Source organism: Engraulis encrasicolus, chromosome 17 (genome assembly GCF_034702125.1).
Source record: "Engraulis encrasicolus isolate BLACKSEA-1 chromosome 17, IST_EnEncr_1.0, whole genome shotgun sequence".
NCBI lineage: Eukaryota > Metazoa > Chordata > Actinopteri > Clupeiformes > Engraulidae > Engraulis > Engraulis encrasicolus.
This window is the reverse complement of record NC_085873.1, coordinates 54,336,438-54,356,437: the sequence shown is the minus strand read 5'-3', so window position 1 is coordinate 54,356,437 and position 20,000 is coordinate 54,336,438. Positions and strand designations below refer to the sequence as shown.

General features: G+C 44.8%; 1 protein-coding gene across 2 annotated transcripts in view; it reads left to right on the top strand.

Moving 5' to 3' along the window:
* LOC134466935 (disintegrin and metalloproteinase domain-containing protein 12-like) overlaps positions 1-20,000 on the top strand; it is a 154,105-nt gene that overhangs the window by 64,913 nt on the left and 69,192 nt on the right. For both annotated transcript variants that reach the window (XR_010038450.1, XM_063220861.1), the window contains exons 5-7: positions 3,461-3,537; positions 8,567-8,768; positions 13,917-13,982. Coding sequence is in view for 1 of the 2 variants with exons in the window: in XM_063220861.1 (XP_063076931.1) it covers positions 3,461-3,537; positions 8,567-8,768; positions 13,917-13,982 (345 nt within the window). In the remaining variant the exon portion in view is untranslated. The remainder of the gene's footprint in view (positions 1-3,460; positions 3,538-8,566; positions 8,769-13,916; positions 13,983-20,000) is intronic.

The following is a 20,000-nucleotide window of genomic DNA, read 5'->3' as shown; positions in this document are numbered from 1 at the left end:
AGAGAAGAAGCACGTAGGCCCAGGAAGATGGAACCAGCCCATAGGCCCAGGAAGAGAGAGGGGAACCAGCCCATAGGCCCAGGAAGAGGGAAGAAGCCCATAGGCCCAGGAAGAGAGAGGGGAACCAGCCCATAGGCCCAGGAAGAGGGAAGAAGCCCATAGGCCCAGGAAGAGAGAAGGGATCCAGCCCATAGGCCAATGAGGGGTGATGGGATCCAGCCCATAGGCCCAGGAAGAGAGAAGAAGCACGTAGGCCCAGGAAGAGAGATACAGCCCATAGGCCAAGGAAGAGAGAGGGGATCCAGCCCATAGGCCCAGGAAGAGAGAGGGGATCCAGCCCATAGGCCAAGGAAGAGAGAAGAAGCCCATAGGCCCAGGAAGAGAGAAGGGATCCAGCCCATAGGCCAATGAGGGGTGATGGGATCCAGCCCATAGGCCCAGGAAGAGAGAAGAAGCACGTAGGCCCAGGAAGAGTGAAGAAGCCCATAGGCCCAGGAAGAGAGAAGGGATCCAGCCCATAGGCCCAGGAAGAGAGAAGGGATCCAGCCCATAGGCCCAGGAAGAGGGAAGAAGCCCGTAGGCCCATGAAGAGAGAGGGGAATCAGCCCATAGGCCCAGGAAGAGTGAGGGGATCCAGCCCATAGGCCCAGGAAGAGAGAAGGGATCCAGCCCATAGGCCCAGGAAGAGGGAAGAAGCCCATAGGCCAAGGAAGAGAGAGGGGAACCAGCCCATAGGCCCAGGAGGAGAGAGGAAGCCCATAGACCCATGAGGGGTGAGGGGAACCAGCCCTCAAGGATCCAGCAAAGGGAGGGTCTGGAAGCACCTCACTGGTGCATTATGGGGGATTTACAGGGCTTGTCGTCAGAGAGGAGGACAGACGCATTGGCCAGTGTGGACTCAGCCCTATGTCAGCTGCAGAGCAACATGGGAGCGAAGCCGCTGGTTGACTCGTATTTTGGAGCTCGCTGTACCCTTGGTCATGTTTTACGGTATGCGTTTTACACGAGTCTGAAGAATCTGCTCCAAGCAAAAAAGAATAATCGCCTCTTGTCCTCACTATGTTAATTCATGTCATAACAATGTGTTCACTCCTGTTGTCTTCGCTGTGTTTATTTATGTTATATACCAATGTGTTCCCTCAGTCATTCACACTCGCTAACTTCAGCTAATTAAGCGTGTCCTGATGGCCAGTCTGGTGGCTGTCTGCACTTTTGACGTCTTGGCATGAAAACAACACTTTTAGTGGTCACATATTCTGGAGAGTTAATTTAGTGGGCCATATATTCTGGAGAGATCTAAATGAAGATTAGGAAGATGGAAGGGCTAAAAACCTGATTCCAACAGAAAGTCACTCAGGCTTCCTCCAAATGGCTATTCAGGCTATTCATATCCCAACGAGAGCAGAACAATCACCATCTCATCAAATATGTATATTTATGACTACAGTGCTCTATGTATGGGCCAACGTTCCCCCTGGACTACAACTCAGCTTGTGCTGCAATTTTTAAAGCAGCGTCCACACATTTCTATTTCATCTCAGACATTTAGCAGATGATCCACACCAGACAGGTTCTGGTGCTGAACAACATGATCCACACCAGACAGGTTCTGGTGCTGAACAACATGTCCTTGGCAAACAGCCATATCTATCTCTCTAAGGCTTTTACTGCTGAGGTGTCAGAGCACTGAAGTTTAACTCCATTAATTTAATGGTGTATTATATATCTTTAGAGCGGATTGTATCAATACATACTGTACACAGTGATAACGTTTGCATTTGCAATCGCATGTAGCCCCGTGTACAGTATAATCACATATATCACATGAACTCTCCAATGGCATGACATTTCTATTTATATGGATCCTATAGTGGTGACTACATATCTATTTATATATGGATTTTATAGTTGTGAGAACATTTTCCCATAACCGTTTTCATGGGACCCCAATCCTGGAGAGTGCTGTAACTTACAGCTTGGCTTGGAGCTGTGCCTTGCCTTGCATGTGAACAGTGACATGTTGCCCTCTGTTATCTCTGCAGAGTGGAGCAATAGGGGAATAAATGTAATCGCTAACGCATAGGCTGCCTTGTCAGAGTCGGGGAAAATGTAATCGCTAATCCATAGGCTGCGTTGTCTACTTTCGCCTCTCTTGTTTTGGTGGGAATCCAAAGACAACACTGAGCATGTCAAAGACAACATGGGAACGGAGAGAGGTGAAGCGCTTCTGAAAACGTCTTGCCTAGAAATGGTTTCCTACTCAGATGTCCACAAAGGGAAATAAGGAAAGACAAAGAATCACATAAAGAAGATGATGCCAATGTTCAAACACAGTCAGTGGGACAATCGGGGACAATTAGGTGGCCAGAAATTGGTTCAGAGGAGATGTGGTATGTTTTTAATTGTTTGTGGCTGCTAGTGTGTTCTGCAGGGAAGCTGACAGAGGGGGACAAAGGGGTCTATTGTCCCGGGCCCAGGGAGAAAGGGGGCCCAGAATTGGGTCTTCATTGCATGATACGTATTGGGTCGGGGGCCCATTTAGTTGACTTTGTCCCGAGCCTGGCCAAAGCTGTCGGCGACCCTGGTGTTCTGTGCCAATCGTACCAAAGCAGCCAGGATGTGTGTGTGTGTGTTTTTTTAATCTGTGCAGACAAACTCATCCTTCCCAATTGAACGTCTTTGTTTGAGACAGTCCCACTTGCTCATGTTCCCACATTCCAGTGCACCCTGCGGAGGGCCTGTCAGTGTGACAAGCATGGAGGATGAGTTGGAGAGAAATTGGTTCAGAGGAGATGTGATATATATATTTGAATTATTGTTTGTGACTGGTGTTGTTCTTTGTGCCAATCGTACCAAAGCAGCCAGTGCAGACAAACTCATCCTTTCCAATTTATTTGAGCTAGTCTCACTTGAACGCATTTGTTTGAGACAGTCTCACTTGAACGCATTTGTTTGAGCCAGTCTCACTTGAGCGCATTTGTTTGAGACAGTCCCACTAGCGCATTTGCTTGAGACAGTGTGCATTTCTCAAAACCTAGTGCGCACACTTCCAAGTGCATCAGCCTAATTAGTCACGCCCAGTGTTTGGATACTTTTTGGTGAACTCTACGGAGCATCCAATCACTGGGTATGACTAATAAAGATTATCCAATCGCTGGGCGTCACTAATTAGGCTGAATACACTTGGAAGTGTGCACACTAGGTTTTGAGAAATACCCAGTCTCACTAGCTCATGTCTCCACATTCCAGCGGAGAACCTCATGCTCCACAGGAGCTGTCAGCCGCCACATAATATTGTCCAAGTGTTTTAGTGGACCAGTGATTTTGTGTTGTGTTTTTCAGCTTCTTCGCTTGTCAACACTGAATGAATGGTGATACCAGTACAGTCCTTTTTATGTCATTATATTCAGTCTTGTTTGATGTTTCATTTGCCATCAACGTGCTCTTGTTCTCTCCCCAGACAAACTGCTACTACCATGGGAAGGTGGAGGGTCACGCATGGTCAGACGTCGGCCTCAGCACATGCTCAGGACTCAGGTGAGTGCAATAAGCTCAGCTTCACAGGGCCTCACCACACAGCTGCAGCTTCACAGGGCCACACCACAGCTGCAGCTTCACAGGGCAACACCAGAGCTGCAGCTTCACAGGGCCTCACCACAGCTATACGCTCAGCTTCACAGGCCCTCCTCACCGCTGTACGCTCAGCTTCACAAAGCAACACCACTGCTGCAGCTTCACAGGCCCTTACCACTGCTGTACGCTCAGCTTCACAGGGCCTCACCACAGCTATAAGCTCAGCTTCACAGGGCCTCACCACAGCTATAAGCTCAGCTTCACAGGCCCTTACCACTGCTGTACGCTCAGCTTCACAGGGCCTCACCCAAGCTGCAGGTGGCATTTCCTCTGCATGGTCTTTGCAGTGATGGCAATCTAAAACCATATATTTATTTTAACTTGTCCAATTACCAGTAGATTCTAAGACCTCCACAACTCTTTTGTTAAAGGGGTTGGGGAGCCAGGTCACCTGAATTTATCGTAGGCTACAGGTGTAGAAGAATGCGGCTATGCATTTAAGCTTGCTCATCAGTTTATTATTATCTCTTTGTTATGTTACGGTCTGCCTGTTCAACCCCAAAGCCAGGCAGAAACTACATCTGAAACTAGCCTGGCTTCGTAGTCACTGCAAACAGACTCGCAAAACACATCCCCCTTAAAGTGATACTGTTCTATTTTTGGAAATACGGTAAGCTCATTTTACACCTTCCTTTGAGATACATAAGAGGGTTTTACCGTTCTCCTGTACTTTCAACTATTTCTAGTTATGACAGTGCAAATTTTGTCTTCAAGCTAAAAGTTAACATTGAGTCCTATGAGACCAGTTAGCCGCGAGCTGGTCTCATAGGACTCAATGTTAACTGCTAGCATGAAGGTAAAATTTGCACTGCCATACCCAGAGCACGGTTGAAAGTATTGTACAGGAGAACGGTAAAACCCTATTATTTAACTCAAGGGGAGATGTAAAATAAGCTTATTTCCAAAAAATGGGACAGTATCACTTTAAGTCATGAGTGCAGAGGTATTCCCTCATTTGAACCGCTGCCCAGCCTTAATCACTAACAGGAACGGAGAGGAAATGTGGAGAGAAACACTGCAGATGCCACATGACTGGAGAGAAACACTGCAGATGCCACATGACTACAGAGGTGTATACAGTGCCTTCAGCCAGGGGACAAAGGGGACAGATGTCATGGGCCCGGCAAAAGCGGCCCTGACTGCAAATGCCACATGAGTCCAGAGGTCAACACCAGAGCTCTACGCTCAGCTTCACAGGGCCACACCACAGCTATACGCTGCAGCTTCACAGGGCAACACCAGAGCTATACGCTCAGCTTCACAGGGCCACACCTGTGGTGCGTTTCTCGAAACCATGTTGCTAAGCGATTCCCATTGGCAACTACCCAAGTTGCTAGCTGGCTAACAACTACACTTTCGAGAAACGCCCCACAGAGCTACAGGTGGCAGTTCGTCTGCCTGGTCTTTGCAGTGATGTCAATACGAAACCGTATCTTTACAAGTGTAGAGGAATGTGGTTAGTAGTGGTGTGGATCGGCACTGCCCTCACGATCCGATTCGATCACGATTCGGGAGGTAGTAGATCCGATTCGATTCGATTCTATTAGATCCAATCCGATTCGATTCAATTCTACAACGCATTGCAATGCATTACATTTCTCCTGAACGCAAAGCAAATGTTCAGCCATGATGAGGAAATACAAGTAGTCAGATACTGAGCAACAATTTATTGGCTGTTTTCTGTATCAGTCTGTATCAGTCTTGCAATGTTTTGAAGTGTTTTTATTTAATTTAACATTCATTTGCTCCCGAAATATCCATGGAAGTAATTGAAACTTAAAAAAATTGCCGGATTGATTCTGGAACTTGCCGGATCTGGATCTGGATCGTCCATGCCCCGGATCGATTCGGATCGCCGAATCGATCATTGTTGACACCACTAGTGGTTATGCATTTAAGCTTACACATCAGTTTATTATCTTTGTGTTATGTTACGGTCTGCTTGTGCAACTCCAAAGCCAGGCACACATTTTACTACATCTGAAACTAGCCGTGTTTCGTAGTCACTGCAAACAGACTCATAAAACACATCCCCCTGAAGTCATGAGTGCAGAGGTATTCCCTCATTTGGCCCGCTGCCCAGCCTTAATCACTAGCAAATGAGGAGAGAAACACTGCAGATGCCACATGACTGGAGAGAAACACTGCAGATGCCACATGACTGGAGAGAAACACTGCAGATGCCACATGACTGGAGAGAAACACTGCAGATGCCACATGACTGGAGAGAAACACTGCAGATGCCACATGACTGGACGCGGTGTGACTCTTACCATAGTGGTGTAGTACCGTACCATAGTACTATAGTAACCATAGTAACCATAGTGGTGTAGTACCGTACCATAGTACTATAGTAACCATAGTCACCATAGTGGTGTAATACCGCACAGCCACTGACAAAACTGTCGGCCCTGCTATCAAAGTGGCGCAGAGCACAATATTGAATTATTATTTGTGATTCTGTGCTGTGCTGTGTGTGCATGTGTGTGTATGGTACAGTATGCACAAGTGAATTCAGTACTGTATGTGTGTAAGTGTGTATCTGAGGAAGGAATTCCCCCTTAGCTCCATAATGATATCCAGTGTTGGCAGAATAATCATTTGCACATGTCAGGGAGAAATAATCACCCAGATGAGATCATATTAATGGACACCAGCAGGAATTTCCTCATAGTGAAGCCAATAGATGTCCTCACCACCAAGAGCTTTTGTGTTGCTCTTTGTTAGATTTTCATTTCTGAAGACCAAAGACCAAAGCATTGCTGTTTCTTTGTAGAATTGTTTTCCTGTAGTTTTCTGATTCTTCAATTTGACAAATGTGGATAGTTCATTTTGAAGAGACCTCTGTTATACACTGCGTTGGCCAAGACAAATTTCGTACCATTTTGGTTGGCAGCAGCTGATCTTCTGGGGTTTTTGAGGAAGTGATGAGGTCTACTAAAAACCCTGCAATTTAGCTCCGTCTCAGAGAAGATGTCACTTTAAATCACACTGTCCCACTCCGAGTGTGAGAACATATGCAGCTAAGCACTCTCACAACCCCTAAGAACTTGAAAAACGGATATTATTCATTTGCCAAAATATGCACTTAATGTCGTCCTTCTGAGTAACAGTGGGGTTGGATGAGGTTATGACTGTCTGGCCTGTCTGATGTCCTGTGATTCATGATGCAAATAAGAACCACATTAGAGTTTTTACTGTGGCAAATAAGAACTGCACATTAGGGTTTTTACTGTGGCAAATGTGCTGTTGTATTGCTCACACTACCATTGACTTGTCAGTACCCGGTGACGCCACAGTTTTTGGCTCAGCCCTTTCCGAGATATGAGCTAAGGCATTCTGATGGGGGCAAATTTTGTTTACATTTTTTTTTTTAAATGAACATAGACCTACTCCAAGTATTTTCCCAAAAGGTATCGCTGTTTGCTAGCTGTCTGCTGATGTTGCATAACCGCATGGATGTTTTTGGGAATAAATAAAAATGTTTTTTTTGAAATGTAAACAAAAGTTGCCCCCATTAGAATAGGGCTGAGCCAAAAAATGCGGCGTCACCGGGTACTGACAAGTGAAGGGTAGTGTGAGCAGTACAACAGCACATTGAAATTGGCAGGAGTGCTCCTTTAAGGGGATGTTGCTGTGGCAAATGGGGAATGGTGTACTGTGTAATGTTACAAGATTTGACACCAGCTCTTTTCATTTAAAATCATTTAAAAATGTTATTAAAATTCATTTTGTAAATGAGAAGTTAGCTGTTAACCGTTTTCTACAGAACTACTGGGACGCAATTTGGGGCCTGATCACCCCTGACTGGGTCGCCTGGGTGAGAGGGCGTATGATGTTGCGAGACCCAAAACACCCGATGACCCCAGAATACATCACTGATGATGCGTCCCAGTGCATCCATAAGGTGTTTCCAGTGTTGCCAGATGTGTCTGATCAAATCCCACCACAAAAGGTTCTCGAAAACTGCCAAAATGCGCTAAATTCTGCCCAAATTCAACAAATTACATTGACTTCTATGGGCCCAAAACGGCTGAAATGGCCAATTTTTCCCGTTTTTACCCACAGACGCTCATCCAAAGTAGCCCAATTGGGCGGGCACCCGCCTAATCTGGCAGCACTGGGTGTTTCTTGAATAGTAAAGCCTGCCTTTGTACCTAGATAATGTTTTTTGTCTGTGCAGAGTGATATTCCAACAAATAAACACCCACCACACCAACACTCACAAGTCTATGGTGAAGCAAAGAAGCCACATTGAAGCTAGCTGCTTTATAGCCACCCAGATATAATAACAAGACGACTTGTTAAACGACAGCAGGGGACTGTTTTTTAGTGACCCAGAAACACATACAGTAGTATAACAATATGACTTGTTTGCCACAGGGGACTGTTTTTTAGTGACCCAGAAACACATAGTATAACAGGATGATTCCTTTGTCACAGGGGACTGTTTTTTAGTGACCCAGAAACACATACAGCAGTATAACAAGACGACTTGTTTGTCACAGGGGACTGCTTTTTAGTGACCCAGAAACACATAGTATAACAAGACGACTTGTTTGTCACAGGGGACTGCTTTTTAGTGACCCAGAAACACATAGTATAACAAGACGACTTGTTTGCCACAGGGGACTGCTTTTTAGTGACCCAGAAACACATACAGCAGTATAACAAGACGACTTGTTTGTCACAGGGGACTGCTTTTTAGTGACCCAGAAACACATAGTATAACAAGACGACTTGTTTGTCACAGGGGACTGCTTTTTAGTGACCCAGAAACACATAGTATAACAAGACGACTTGTTTGTCACAGGGGACTGCTTTTTAGTGACCCAGAAACACATAGTATAACAAGACGACTTGTTTGTCACAGGGGACTGCTTTTTAGTGACCCAGAAACACATAGTATAACAGGATGATTCCTTTGTCACAGGGGACTGATTACACTTGAAGATACCACTTTCGTGCTGGAGCCATCGGGGGACCTCCTCCACTCGTCCGTCCATCGTGTCTACCGCGGAGAACACCTCAACCTGACCCTGGGCTCCTGTGGACACGGGACCAACATCTCACACCCCTTCAGGATGGACACACTCCGGGACACCAGCAACTCAATACACAACCTCAGCACCAGGGTAAGAAGAGTTGTCCTTAACAACTTTATATGTTGCCAAAACATATTCAGGCTATTGTCAATCCACCCATGCAGTTTCAATCAGTCAAGTCAAATGAATTTGTCCCTCAAAGGGAAATTAAGTGTTAAGAATAATACACAATACTGGGGGACGCTGTGGCGCTGTTGGGGCTTGCATGCCCACGGGGACCCCGGTTCGAGTCCGGCCAGGGTCATTTCCCGATCCCACCCCGTCTCTCTGCCCCACTCGCTTCCTGTCACCATCTCAGACTGTCCTATCAAATAAAGGCATAAAAGCCCCTAAAAATATATATTTTTTAAAAAAAAGAAAAAAGAAAAAAATAACACACAATACTGTACACAATTAGGCAAATACACAAGATATGTAAAATCAACTCAATGGAAAATGCTCAGTGGACCTACATGCTCCCCAAGCCCCCAGCTTTACCTTCTCATCTTTAAAGGGACACTGTGTGAGATTCTTAGTTGTTTATTTCCAGAATTCATGCTACGCATTCTCTAATGTTACATTTTTCATGAATACTTACCACCACCATCAAATTCTAAGTATTCATTATGACTGGAAAAATTGCACTTTGCATACATGAAAAGGGGGATCTTCTCCATAGTTCGCCATTTTGAATTTCCAGAACTAACCATTTTTAGCTGCAAAAATGACTGTACTTGGACCATACTAGAAAATATGAGTTTATTACTTAGTAAACTTTCATGTAAAGATCAAATTTGGCAATAGGCAGCCCAGTTTCAATGAGCAGCATAGTTGCAGTACCTTTTTTGACCATTTCCTGCACAGTGTACCTTTAACACTGTGAAATGTAACACTCTGACATTGAACTTTAACTTCAACACACATTGAAAAAGTTCCAAACGGAGGGAAAGAATTCTGCACCAGAGCACTACCACCTTAATCTGGCTACTCTGGTCGCGTTACATCTTCTTACCTGCTTTGTCTCCTTTTGACATGTAAAATCAGATTTTTAACAGATGTTGTATCTTAAGTGTGTGGTGGGCCCCACTTACTTTCACAAGTTCCCAAGACAAGACCTGAGACAGCGATGTCAGAGCAGTAGAGTTAGTAAATCAGACAGACTCAGATAAGCAGGATCAGCAGCGCTGGTCTGGAGATTCTCATCGCGGTGGTGAATGGCCGCGGGGCTCTGGGAGATCAGACTTTGATTTATCAGCTGAACAGGACATCCCACGCCCCCTACCCCCACCCCACCCAAGATGGAGCTGATAGCTGGAAGAGAGTGGGTGTGCTTGTGTGTGTTCACATTTGACTCAGTCGGTAGACTGAGGTGTCTGCAGCCCCTGCACCACTTCCAATGGAAATTATATTTAGAAGGGGGTACAAGCTTGTGTGCATGTGTCCATCTAACTGGATAGAGTGGTTATAGACTGAGCTGTCTTCATATCGCACCTCTCTGGTTATAGACTGAGCTGTCTCCATATCGCACCTCTCTGGTTATAGACTGAGCTGTCTCCATATTGCACCTCTCTGTTGGAGTTCATACTGTGGGTGTGTGCCCCTTGTGTGCATATGTGATTAGATAGATGTCTGCATACATTGAAAGCATTGTTTGGCACTGATGATGGTCTGAAGGACCGAAAACGTTTTGCACTTCACTGGGTAGCACCTTCTTTATTTTCCTTAGGCATTAAAATCATTTATGTATCGGCATCAGTGGTGTGCGAGTTCCTCTTTGCTGCTTCATTGCATACATTGAAAGAAAATCTTACATGCGCAAATTGAAAAGTATTGTATAGGCTGCTGCCTGCGTGTGTGCGTGTATACCTCTGACTGGATAGACTGATAGTAGACTGAAGTGTCTGCATATTGCACTGTTTGGATGCGTCTGAATTTTTTGCATGCAAACCCACCCATGGGTGTTTGCGAGCACACACTCCAAACGAAACCAATTACCCATCTTGATTGTCATTGGGCGCAGCAGATGATGAGTGGACTCAGCTCCTTTGTCTGGCTCTGGTTTGGTTTGCCAAAGAGATGTGAGACATGTGAGAGTCTGTTGTGTCTTCGTCCTCATTAAGGCCTGATGAGTCAGCACAGTTCAATGCAGGCCACCCAACACACAGAGAGGTCTCTGTGATTTATAACGTCCTTCAAAACGTGTCTTTAATTGCTTTAAGAGTTATTTATGTCATCCTGTCTCTCATTGCATCTGGCTTTCTTTATCTGATGACTCTGACTCTGGAGTCAACACAGTATTGTTAGCTAGAATAAACGGGTCATGACTGGTGTAAAGCAACAATAATTCATAGAAGCAGATGTTCATGTTTTACTCATTTGTATTAGGCAATGTAACTTTTAGGTATATACTGTACAGCAAGGTCTTCAATTGTTTTTACTCTGAATCTAGCATCTCAATATGTTTTAATAGTTGTTTGTGAAACATACTGTAGCTATAGCCATCGTGTGCTTGTGAATTGAATAGTATTTTATAAGGTTGCTGCTTCATATATGAAACTGCCAGTGAGAGAAGTGACCTTGAGGTTAGGAGGGCTGTCATGATACCAGGGGAGGTTCCAGACATTTATTCTTGGGGTGGCAAAGAGGTGGCGAAATGTATTTCAGGGGGGCATGCTCCTACACTAAGGGAAAATGATAAACGCGATATAATCGACACACACACTTATGTGATACAGTGAATCCCTTAAAGTGAAACCCTGCAACCTAAAGTTCTATGTCTGAAATGATGTCAAGCATTAAGGCTATTGGTCACAATCAGGGCTCTTAATTGGGGTGGCAAATCATATTTCGGGGGGGGGGGCAAATGCCACCCCCTGCCCCCCCTTAGAACATGCTGTGTGGAGGCTTGGAGATGTGACACCTTGGCACAACAGGATCCATGGCAGCTTCTTGTCGACTTCTGTCATGATAACAGGAGCCCCACTTCCCTAGTGTGGATAACTAAAGATAGACCACCCCCCTCTCTCTCTACCTCCCTGTCTCTCTCTCTCACACACACACATGCACACACACACACACACACACGCACGCACGCACGCACGCACGCACGCACGCACGCACGCACGCACAAAACTTAAACTTAATGCGCACGCACACACACATGCACGTGATACAGTACACACACGCACACATGCAGGCAGGCATGCAGGCAGGCAGGCAGGCACACACACACACACACACACACACACACACACACACACACACACACACACACACACACACACACACACACACACACACACACACACACACAGTGTGTGAATGACTAAAGATAGGCTCAGCTGTGGTGTGCAGACCTCCAGAGATGGTAATTTGAACATACTGTAAGACATCACACACAGTACAGTACAGGCTGTAAATAGAATTCAAGAGGCGCCCATTCATGTTCTACTGTACTGCTCTCTCTTGAGGTAAAGGTGTATCATGTTCTACTGTACTGCTCTCTCTTGAGGTAAAGGTGTATCATGTTCTACTGTACTGCTCTCTCTTGAGGTAAAGGTGACTGACTCTGTGGTCAGATCACACACATCAAATCAAGAGAGCTGGGGAATTGGATGTGAGGAATTGGGGAATTGGGCTGGGGATGTGGGGAATTGGGCTGGGGATGTGGGGAATTGGGCTGGGGATGTGGGGGGGATGTGGGGAATTGGGCTGGGGATGTGGGAACTGGGGATGTGGGGAATTGGGGTGGGGATGTGGATGTGGGGAATTGGGGTGGGGATGTGGGGATTTGGGGATGTGGGAACTGGGGATGTGGGGAATTGGGGTGGGGATGTGGGGATGTGGGGAATTGGGGAATTGGGGTGGGGATGTGGGAACTGGGGATGTGGGGAATTGGGGAATTGGAGTGAGGATGTGGGGAATTGGGGAATTGGAGTGAGGATGTGGGGAATTGGGGAATTGGGGAATTGGAGTGAGGATGTGGGGAATTGGGGAATTGGGGAATTGTGGTGAGGATGTGGGACGCACTGCTGAGGTGAAGCGATTCTCAGACACAGAAGATTTAAGAATCAGTTCTTTCTAGCTCTCTTTGAGAGTTCAAAACACTGTATTTGCAGGATTATGTAGCAAAAAATGTATGTAAGCTTCACATGCACACACGCAGGCACACATACACGCATACACGCACACGCACACGTACACGCACACAGGCTGAAGCATTCTCCCCTACTTTGATTGTGATATATTTCTACACTGGACCACCACTGCTGATAACTCAAATGTTTTCCAGATTTGGTGTCATGACAGTAACCGGATCAATAAGTAATTCAAAAACATGGGCCCACGTCCTGCAGTGTATGAGCCAAAACAAACAACCGCTGCTTTAGTCCATTTCATACACATGGTGTTTCCTTTCCAATGTCTTCCCCAATCCTCAAGCAAGCAATGTTGCCAAAAAACATTGTACTGTAAAGTATTTTTAAGCATTTTGTCATGGCTGAAAGCACTGTCGAAGGAAAACAGGGATTGTGTTGTGCTCTGCTACAAAACAAAAGAGTTCTGGCTCATAACCGTGTTAGATTAAAGATGTTGATGTCAACAACAGGCCGGATTTATGGGCAGAGTGAAAGCCTAAGAGCCGTTTTCTGGAAGGGCCTTTAGTGAATAATTGCCCAGTGAGCATGGGATGAGCGGGGTGCATTTCCAAGGAGGATGGACATGCCATCTCAGGAGTAAATATAGCTCAGGCTCCCCTATTGTCAAGCTGGTAGTAGTTTTACTTTGTCTGTGTTGCGCATGCTTTTGGGGTTTTAGTTTTGTAGATTTACATCACATCACATTACATTACATTACATTACATTGCATTTGGCAGACGCTTTATAACCAAACATATACAGAACAACAAGTGCAGTTGCAAAGAGGGGTTGGGTTTTTTTTTTTTTTTTACTAGATGTACCTCTAGTCCTCCAGGCCTGCCTGAGTGGATTTGATTAAATGACATCTAATGTGCCATTTTTTGTCCCTCTAATATTGTGTCTGTCTCTGCCTTTCTTATCCCTGCCTTTCTTATCTCTCTCTCTTCCTCTCTCTCTCTCTTCCCTCTCTCCCCCCCCCCCTCTCTCTCTCTCTCTCTCTCTCTCTCTCTCTCTCTCTCTCTTCCACTCTCTCTCCCCCCCCTCCTCCATCTTCCATATTCAGCACAGGAGAGATGCCCAGAGCACCACCAAGTATGTGGAGCTGATAATTGTAGCTGACAACCGCGAGGTGAGACGCTGGGAGGATGAACTCTGCTGTACACACACACACACACACACACACACACACACACACGCGCACGCGCACCCGCACCCGCACCCGCACACACACACACACACACACACACACACACACACACACACACACACACACACACACACACACACACACACACACACACACACACACACACACACACACACACACACACACACACATACCACTCTACTCTTGCTATGCCCTCTGCCTGCTCTGCCACTCTACCCCCCCAGACACGCCCCCCAGACACGCCCCCAGCCCTCTGCTCTGCCACTCTAACCCCCCAGACACGCCCCCCAGACACGCCCCCAGCCCTCTGCTCTGCCACTCTAACCCCCGCACCCCCTCCCAGACACGCCCCCCAGTGTCTCTTATCTGCTGCGGAAATGCTGCTTATAGCACAACCACTGATTACACACGAGTACAACCAAAGATACTGTAGGCTCCCAGTCAATACACTTGATTATATACGAGAGTAACCAGAGATAGGCTCCCAGTCAATACGCTTGATTATAGTATACACGAGTACAACCAAAGATAGCTCTCCAGTCAATACGCTTGATTACACACCAGAGCAACCAGAGATAGCTCCCCAGTCAATACGCTTGATTACACACCAGAGCAACCAGAGATAGCTCCCCAGTCAATATGCTTGATTATATACATGAGTACAACCAACGATAGGTTACCAGGCAATCCCCTTGTTTACACACGAGTACAACCACAGATACTGTTACAGCCATTTTGATACTTTTTATGTTTTGGCCTTATAAGATAATATTTTGGGTTAAATATAAGATATTTGATTATTATGTGGAAGATTAACCGAATGATAGTGGATGGATTATGTTTAGTTTTTGTTTTTATGTTTATTACTTTAAGTGACGGGTGACCTTTTGGGATGACGTCATATGTCATATGGCATTTAGCCGGGTTTTGGGTTGTTTGGAGTTGAATGGGGAAACGCAGCCCGGTCTGTTACATTATTTCGACCGTACTCACTTAATTCTATCATTGTTTCATATTACTTTTGTTTAGTTGGACTGTCTTCTTTATTTTAATTGAGGTTTCATTCATGACTTTACCATTTTGGACAACAATAAATACTTTTGCACCGTAAGATTGAGGAGTGCGAGTACTGAATCCCAGCCGAGGCCTAGTGCTTCTCCTTTCCTTGGAACATCGAAAATTGCACTAACAAAAGTCGAAATAATGGATTATTGGATTTAGAAAACTGGAACTGTGGACTAAGCTACCTCGACATCCGATACTTGGTGAAGCTCATCAACCGTGAGTAAAACGGGTTTAAAACAACGTCGGCCGCCGAGCCACCTGTGTAATGCGGAAGCAAGCTGGAAACAAAGTTGTGGATGTGCGTAAAGTGTTACTGGACTGTTGTGGTGCTTGACATTGGGCTTGTAAATGGCAAATATGGAAGTGGAAGTGCAAGATGTGAACAATGGGCAAGAAGCAATTGAATTTGAACAAGAAAAGAAATTGTATAAGTTGATTAGAAGTCGGCGTGGAAAGTTGAGTGTGTTAACCAGGAAGCGCAGCAAAATCAATGCACTGATCGAAGCCGGTGACCCCTCGGATGAAGTTAAAACAGCACTTGAAAGCTTCGTGTTATTTTTGGATGAGTTTGGCCAGGTGCACGAACATGTACAATCTTTGTTGAGTGAGGATGAAAGAGAGGACGATCACACGGATTGGTATTGGCCCAAAGTAATGAGCTTCACTGAATTTGTAAAAGGTGTTGAAATGTGGCTGAATGCTGACGATGTGGAAGTGAATGAGGTTGAAAAAGTGAATGTTTGTGAAACAGAACAGCAAACAGAAGTAACTCATGAGCATGAAACCTTGGTCTCCCCACATGACAGCGTCTCACAGGTGGCGGCAAAAAGGTCACCAAGTGAAGTCTCCAGTCGGGGCAGCAACGCTTCCAAAGCGCTTTCGGATACGCGCGTGGAGCGCGCTCAATTAATGGCGCAGACTGACGCGCTTGACAAAGAACTCGAGTTAGAGGTACAAGCACTGAAAATACAAAACGCAAAAAAGAAACTCGAACTTGAAACAAAAGTGGCGCAAGCCGACGCTAAAATACAAGTCCTGCAGGAATATGAAGCGCCGCCTGGTGCTCATTTCACAACGCCGTCTGGTACCTCAACTGAATACATAATTCCAACCACCAAAGGAAAAGACAAAATAAAACAACTCCCTCAGCACAGCTCCACAAGTAAAGTCAAACTCCGTTTCAGTCCAACAGTCAAATCAGAACAAAACTCAATATCTTTAAATGCCACTAAACAAATCCCTGCGCAGAAGGCGCAACACAATGCACCAAACGACACCAACTTTCTCGAGGTGATGAAAAAACAAAACGAAATAACAGAAATGCTGGCAAAACAAAACATGTTATCACAATTACCACAAAGAGAAATTCCTGTTTTCCATGGTGACCCACTTCAATACAGAACATTTATAAAATCAATCGAACAGACCATCGAAACCAAAACAGACAATATGCAACAAAGGCTTTACTTCCTGGAACAGTACACATCTGGAGAGGCAAGGAACCTGGTCAGGAGCTGTTTCCACTTACCACCGGACCAAGGCTATAAGGAGGCCAAAGAACAGCTGGAGTGGCATTTCGGAAATCAAATAAAAATCTCATCTGCTTACCTGGATAAGGCATTGACATGGCCACACATCAAGGCTGAGGATGCAGCAGCACTGAGGTCATATGCAATATTCCTCAAAACATGTCACAATACAATGAAAGAAATGAACTTCACCTCCGACCTGGAAACACCATCCAATTTAAGAATTCTCGTCTCTAAGCTACCATTCAGACTCAGAGAGAAATGGCGCACTGTTGTCAGTAACATATATGACAAGCATAAACAAAGAGCATCTTTCAATGATCTACTTGCATACATTGACAAGCAAGCACGCATCATGCTGGACCCAGTTTTTGGAGAGTTACAGACCACGCCTGACTCAAAACAAAGGAAAATGCCCATCGACACAAACAAAACAAGCAGCTTTGCCACTACTGCCACACCAATAACTGGACAAACAAATACACCTCTAACAAGTAAACAAAAAAACCCAAGTGCACTTACAGTCCCATGTCCGTTCTGCAACAAAAGCCACCCCATGACTATGTGCGACAGTTTCAAGTCAAAACCAAATTATGAAAAGGTACAGTTCATGAAGGATAATGGATTATGTTTTGGATGTGTGCAAAAGGGACATCTAAGCAGGGATTGTCAGCAGCGCCTGCAATGCACAACCTGCAACAAAATGCACCCAACCATCTTGCACATACCAAGCAATGACAACCAAAGTGAACCTCAAGCTGAAGAAAGTTCAGACTCTGTCTTGTCCATGGCAACTGGAAGCAATACTGGGGCCGGCATGTGCGCTCTGCCTATCGTGCCTGTCAAAGTTAAAATGGAAAACGGAACTAAGTGCGTTGAAACATATGCATTTTTGGATGCGGGGAGCTCGGCAACCTTTTGCACGGAGGAGTTAGCCAAAAAGCTCACCGCCCCTGGAAAAAGAACAAAGATCAAATTAAAAACAATAAATCAAGAAAAAATCACGCCCACCACCAAAATCTCTGGAATGGAAGTAGCTGCATTGGACTCTAACACTTACCTCAAACTCCCAGATGTTTACACACAAACACAAATTCCTGCAACACACCACAACATACCAAAGCAAAAAGACATAAAGCCATTCTCATATCTGAAGGAGGTTGACATCAAGTCCATCAATGCCGGCATTGGGCTTCTGATAGGTATCAATGCCCCAAGAGCACTAGAGCCTCACAGGGTCATCAACAGCATTGGCAGTGGTCCTTCTGCTGTCAAATCGACGCTGGGCTGGTTCCTGCTTGGCACAATATGCTCAGGTGAGAATGCAAGATGTTCTAACAGTATGGAGAACAGGAAAGCGGAACGACGGACAAACCCCTCTCCTATTGAGAGCTTAGGTAAGGCAACCTTATGTGGCACATCACCCATAGCCTCTCTTCTGCGCCAAGACCGGCCAAATGGGCCAGAAAAGAAAGAATGGTGTGCACTGGCCACAGCAGCCTCACCAGTGGGATCCCGCTCTGCTACCAAACTGCTCTCTTCCCTATGGTCAACAAACACAAAACCAGCTACATGGAAAGACACACTAAGAGAAAGGTGTGATGGAAAGAAAGAACAAAATTATGAAAAACTGGAATGGAAATGGACAAATTCAAACAAATGTGGTGGTCCCAAAACAAAATGGAAAGCAAATCCTTTACACAAACTGAAACCTGGAACTGGAAGTGGCATTCTAAGATAAAGCAAAGACCCAGGATGACTTATCCAGTCATCAAACAAACCAAACTACTTCGTAACCCCCCCCCCCAACTTTTTAGAACCCTCGCTTGGCTAGTTTAGTAAATATGAATCATGGAAGAAGAATATGGAATCTGGAAATTATGAAAAAAGAAAATGTGGAAAAATAAAACATGGAAACTTTGGAAAAAATGGATTCAATGGATTAAATTCCCCTTATGCTTAAGTTAAATGAATACAAATGGAAATGGAACAGATCCCATAGATCCGCCTTGCCCCAAGTCAATTATGGCCCCTGCAATAAGAAATGCAAAGACCTAAGTTGCCCCTTTTTTACTTTGATCTGAACCTGCAGGTTTCTCTCTCTATTTCTCATTCTTTCTCTTTTATTCGACTTGACTTGACTTGACTTGACGTTTCTCTTTCCCTTTCTCTCTCTCTCTCTTTTCTGTTTGTAGAACCCAACGCAACAATTTGGAAAGGCCCATAACTAAGTTGTGCCTTTTACTTGAATCTGAGTGAATTCAAGCCCCTCTCTCCTTCCCCCTCTCCTTCCTCCTCCTCCTTTTTGTTTATTTGTTGTTTTCCTGGAAATGGGTTATTTACTTTATGAATGCAAGGCATGGAACATGGAAATTGAATGAAAATACTTGTTTTGAGGTCTTATGATGGTTTATTACAACGTTATTACATGGTCATTGAAGTATGGTTTATTGATTGCTGGAGTATATGGTTGGTGCATGACATGCATATGAATTCCTAAGTTGCTGATTATGATTTATGCATGAAATGATGGACAATTGCACTTAATGTACATTAATGAGAGTCATTTGCTCTTGCATTTTTGGACCTTTTTGTCTGAAGAACTTTTTTCTTTTTTTTTCCTCATGGACTTTGAAAACAAGCGCACACGCACACATCCGCCCAAACATGCACACATGCGAATACAAACTCACAAAATATGGACATTGAAATGAACTTTGGGAATGGGTTGATGGGTATGTGATGCTATTGCTGATGCTGTGTGGATTATGTGCTATGTGTGGTTTATGTACACTGATGTTTTGTTAATGGCTGCTCCTTCTATGATTTGGTAATTTTGTTGGTTCAAAATTAGGGGCCGGTATGTTACAGCCATTTTGATACTTTTTATGTTTTGGCCTTATAAGATAATATTTTGGGTTAAATATAAGATATTTGATTATTATGTGGAAGATTAACCGAATGATAGTGGATGGATTATGTTTAGTTTTTGTTTTTATGTTTATTACTTTAAGTGACGGGTGACCTTTTGGGATGACGTCATATGTCATATGGCATTTAGCCGGGTTTTGGGTTGTTTGGAGTTGAATGGGGAAACGCAGCCCGGTCTGTTACATTATTTCGACCGTACTCACTTAATTCTATCATTGTTTCATATTACTTTTGTTTAGTTGGACTGTCTTCTTTATTTTAATTGAGGTTTCATTCATGACTTTACCATTTTGGACAACAATAAATACTTTTGCACCGTACGATTGAGGAGTGCGCGTACTGAAATCCCAGCCGAGGCCTAGTGCTTTTCCATTCCTTGGAACATCGAAAATTGCACTAACAGATACTGTAGGTCTCCAGTCAATACGCTTGATTACACACCAGAGCAACCAGA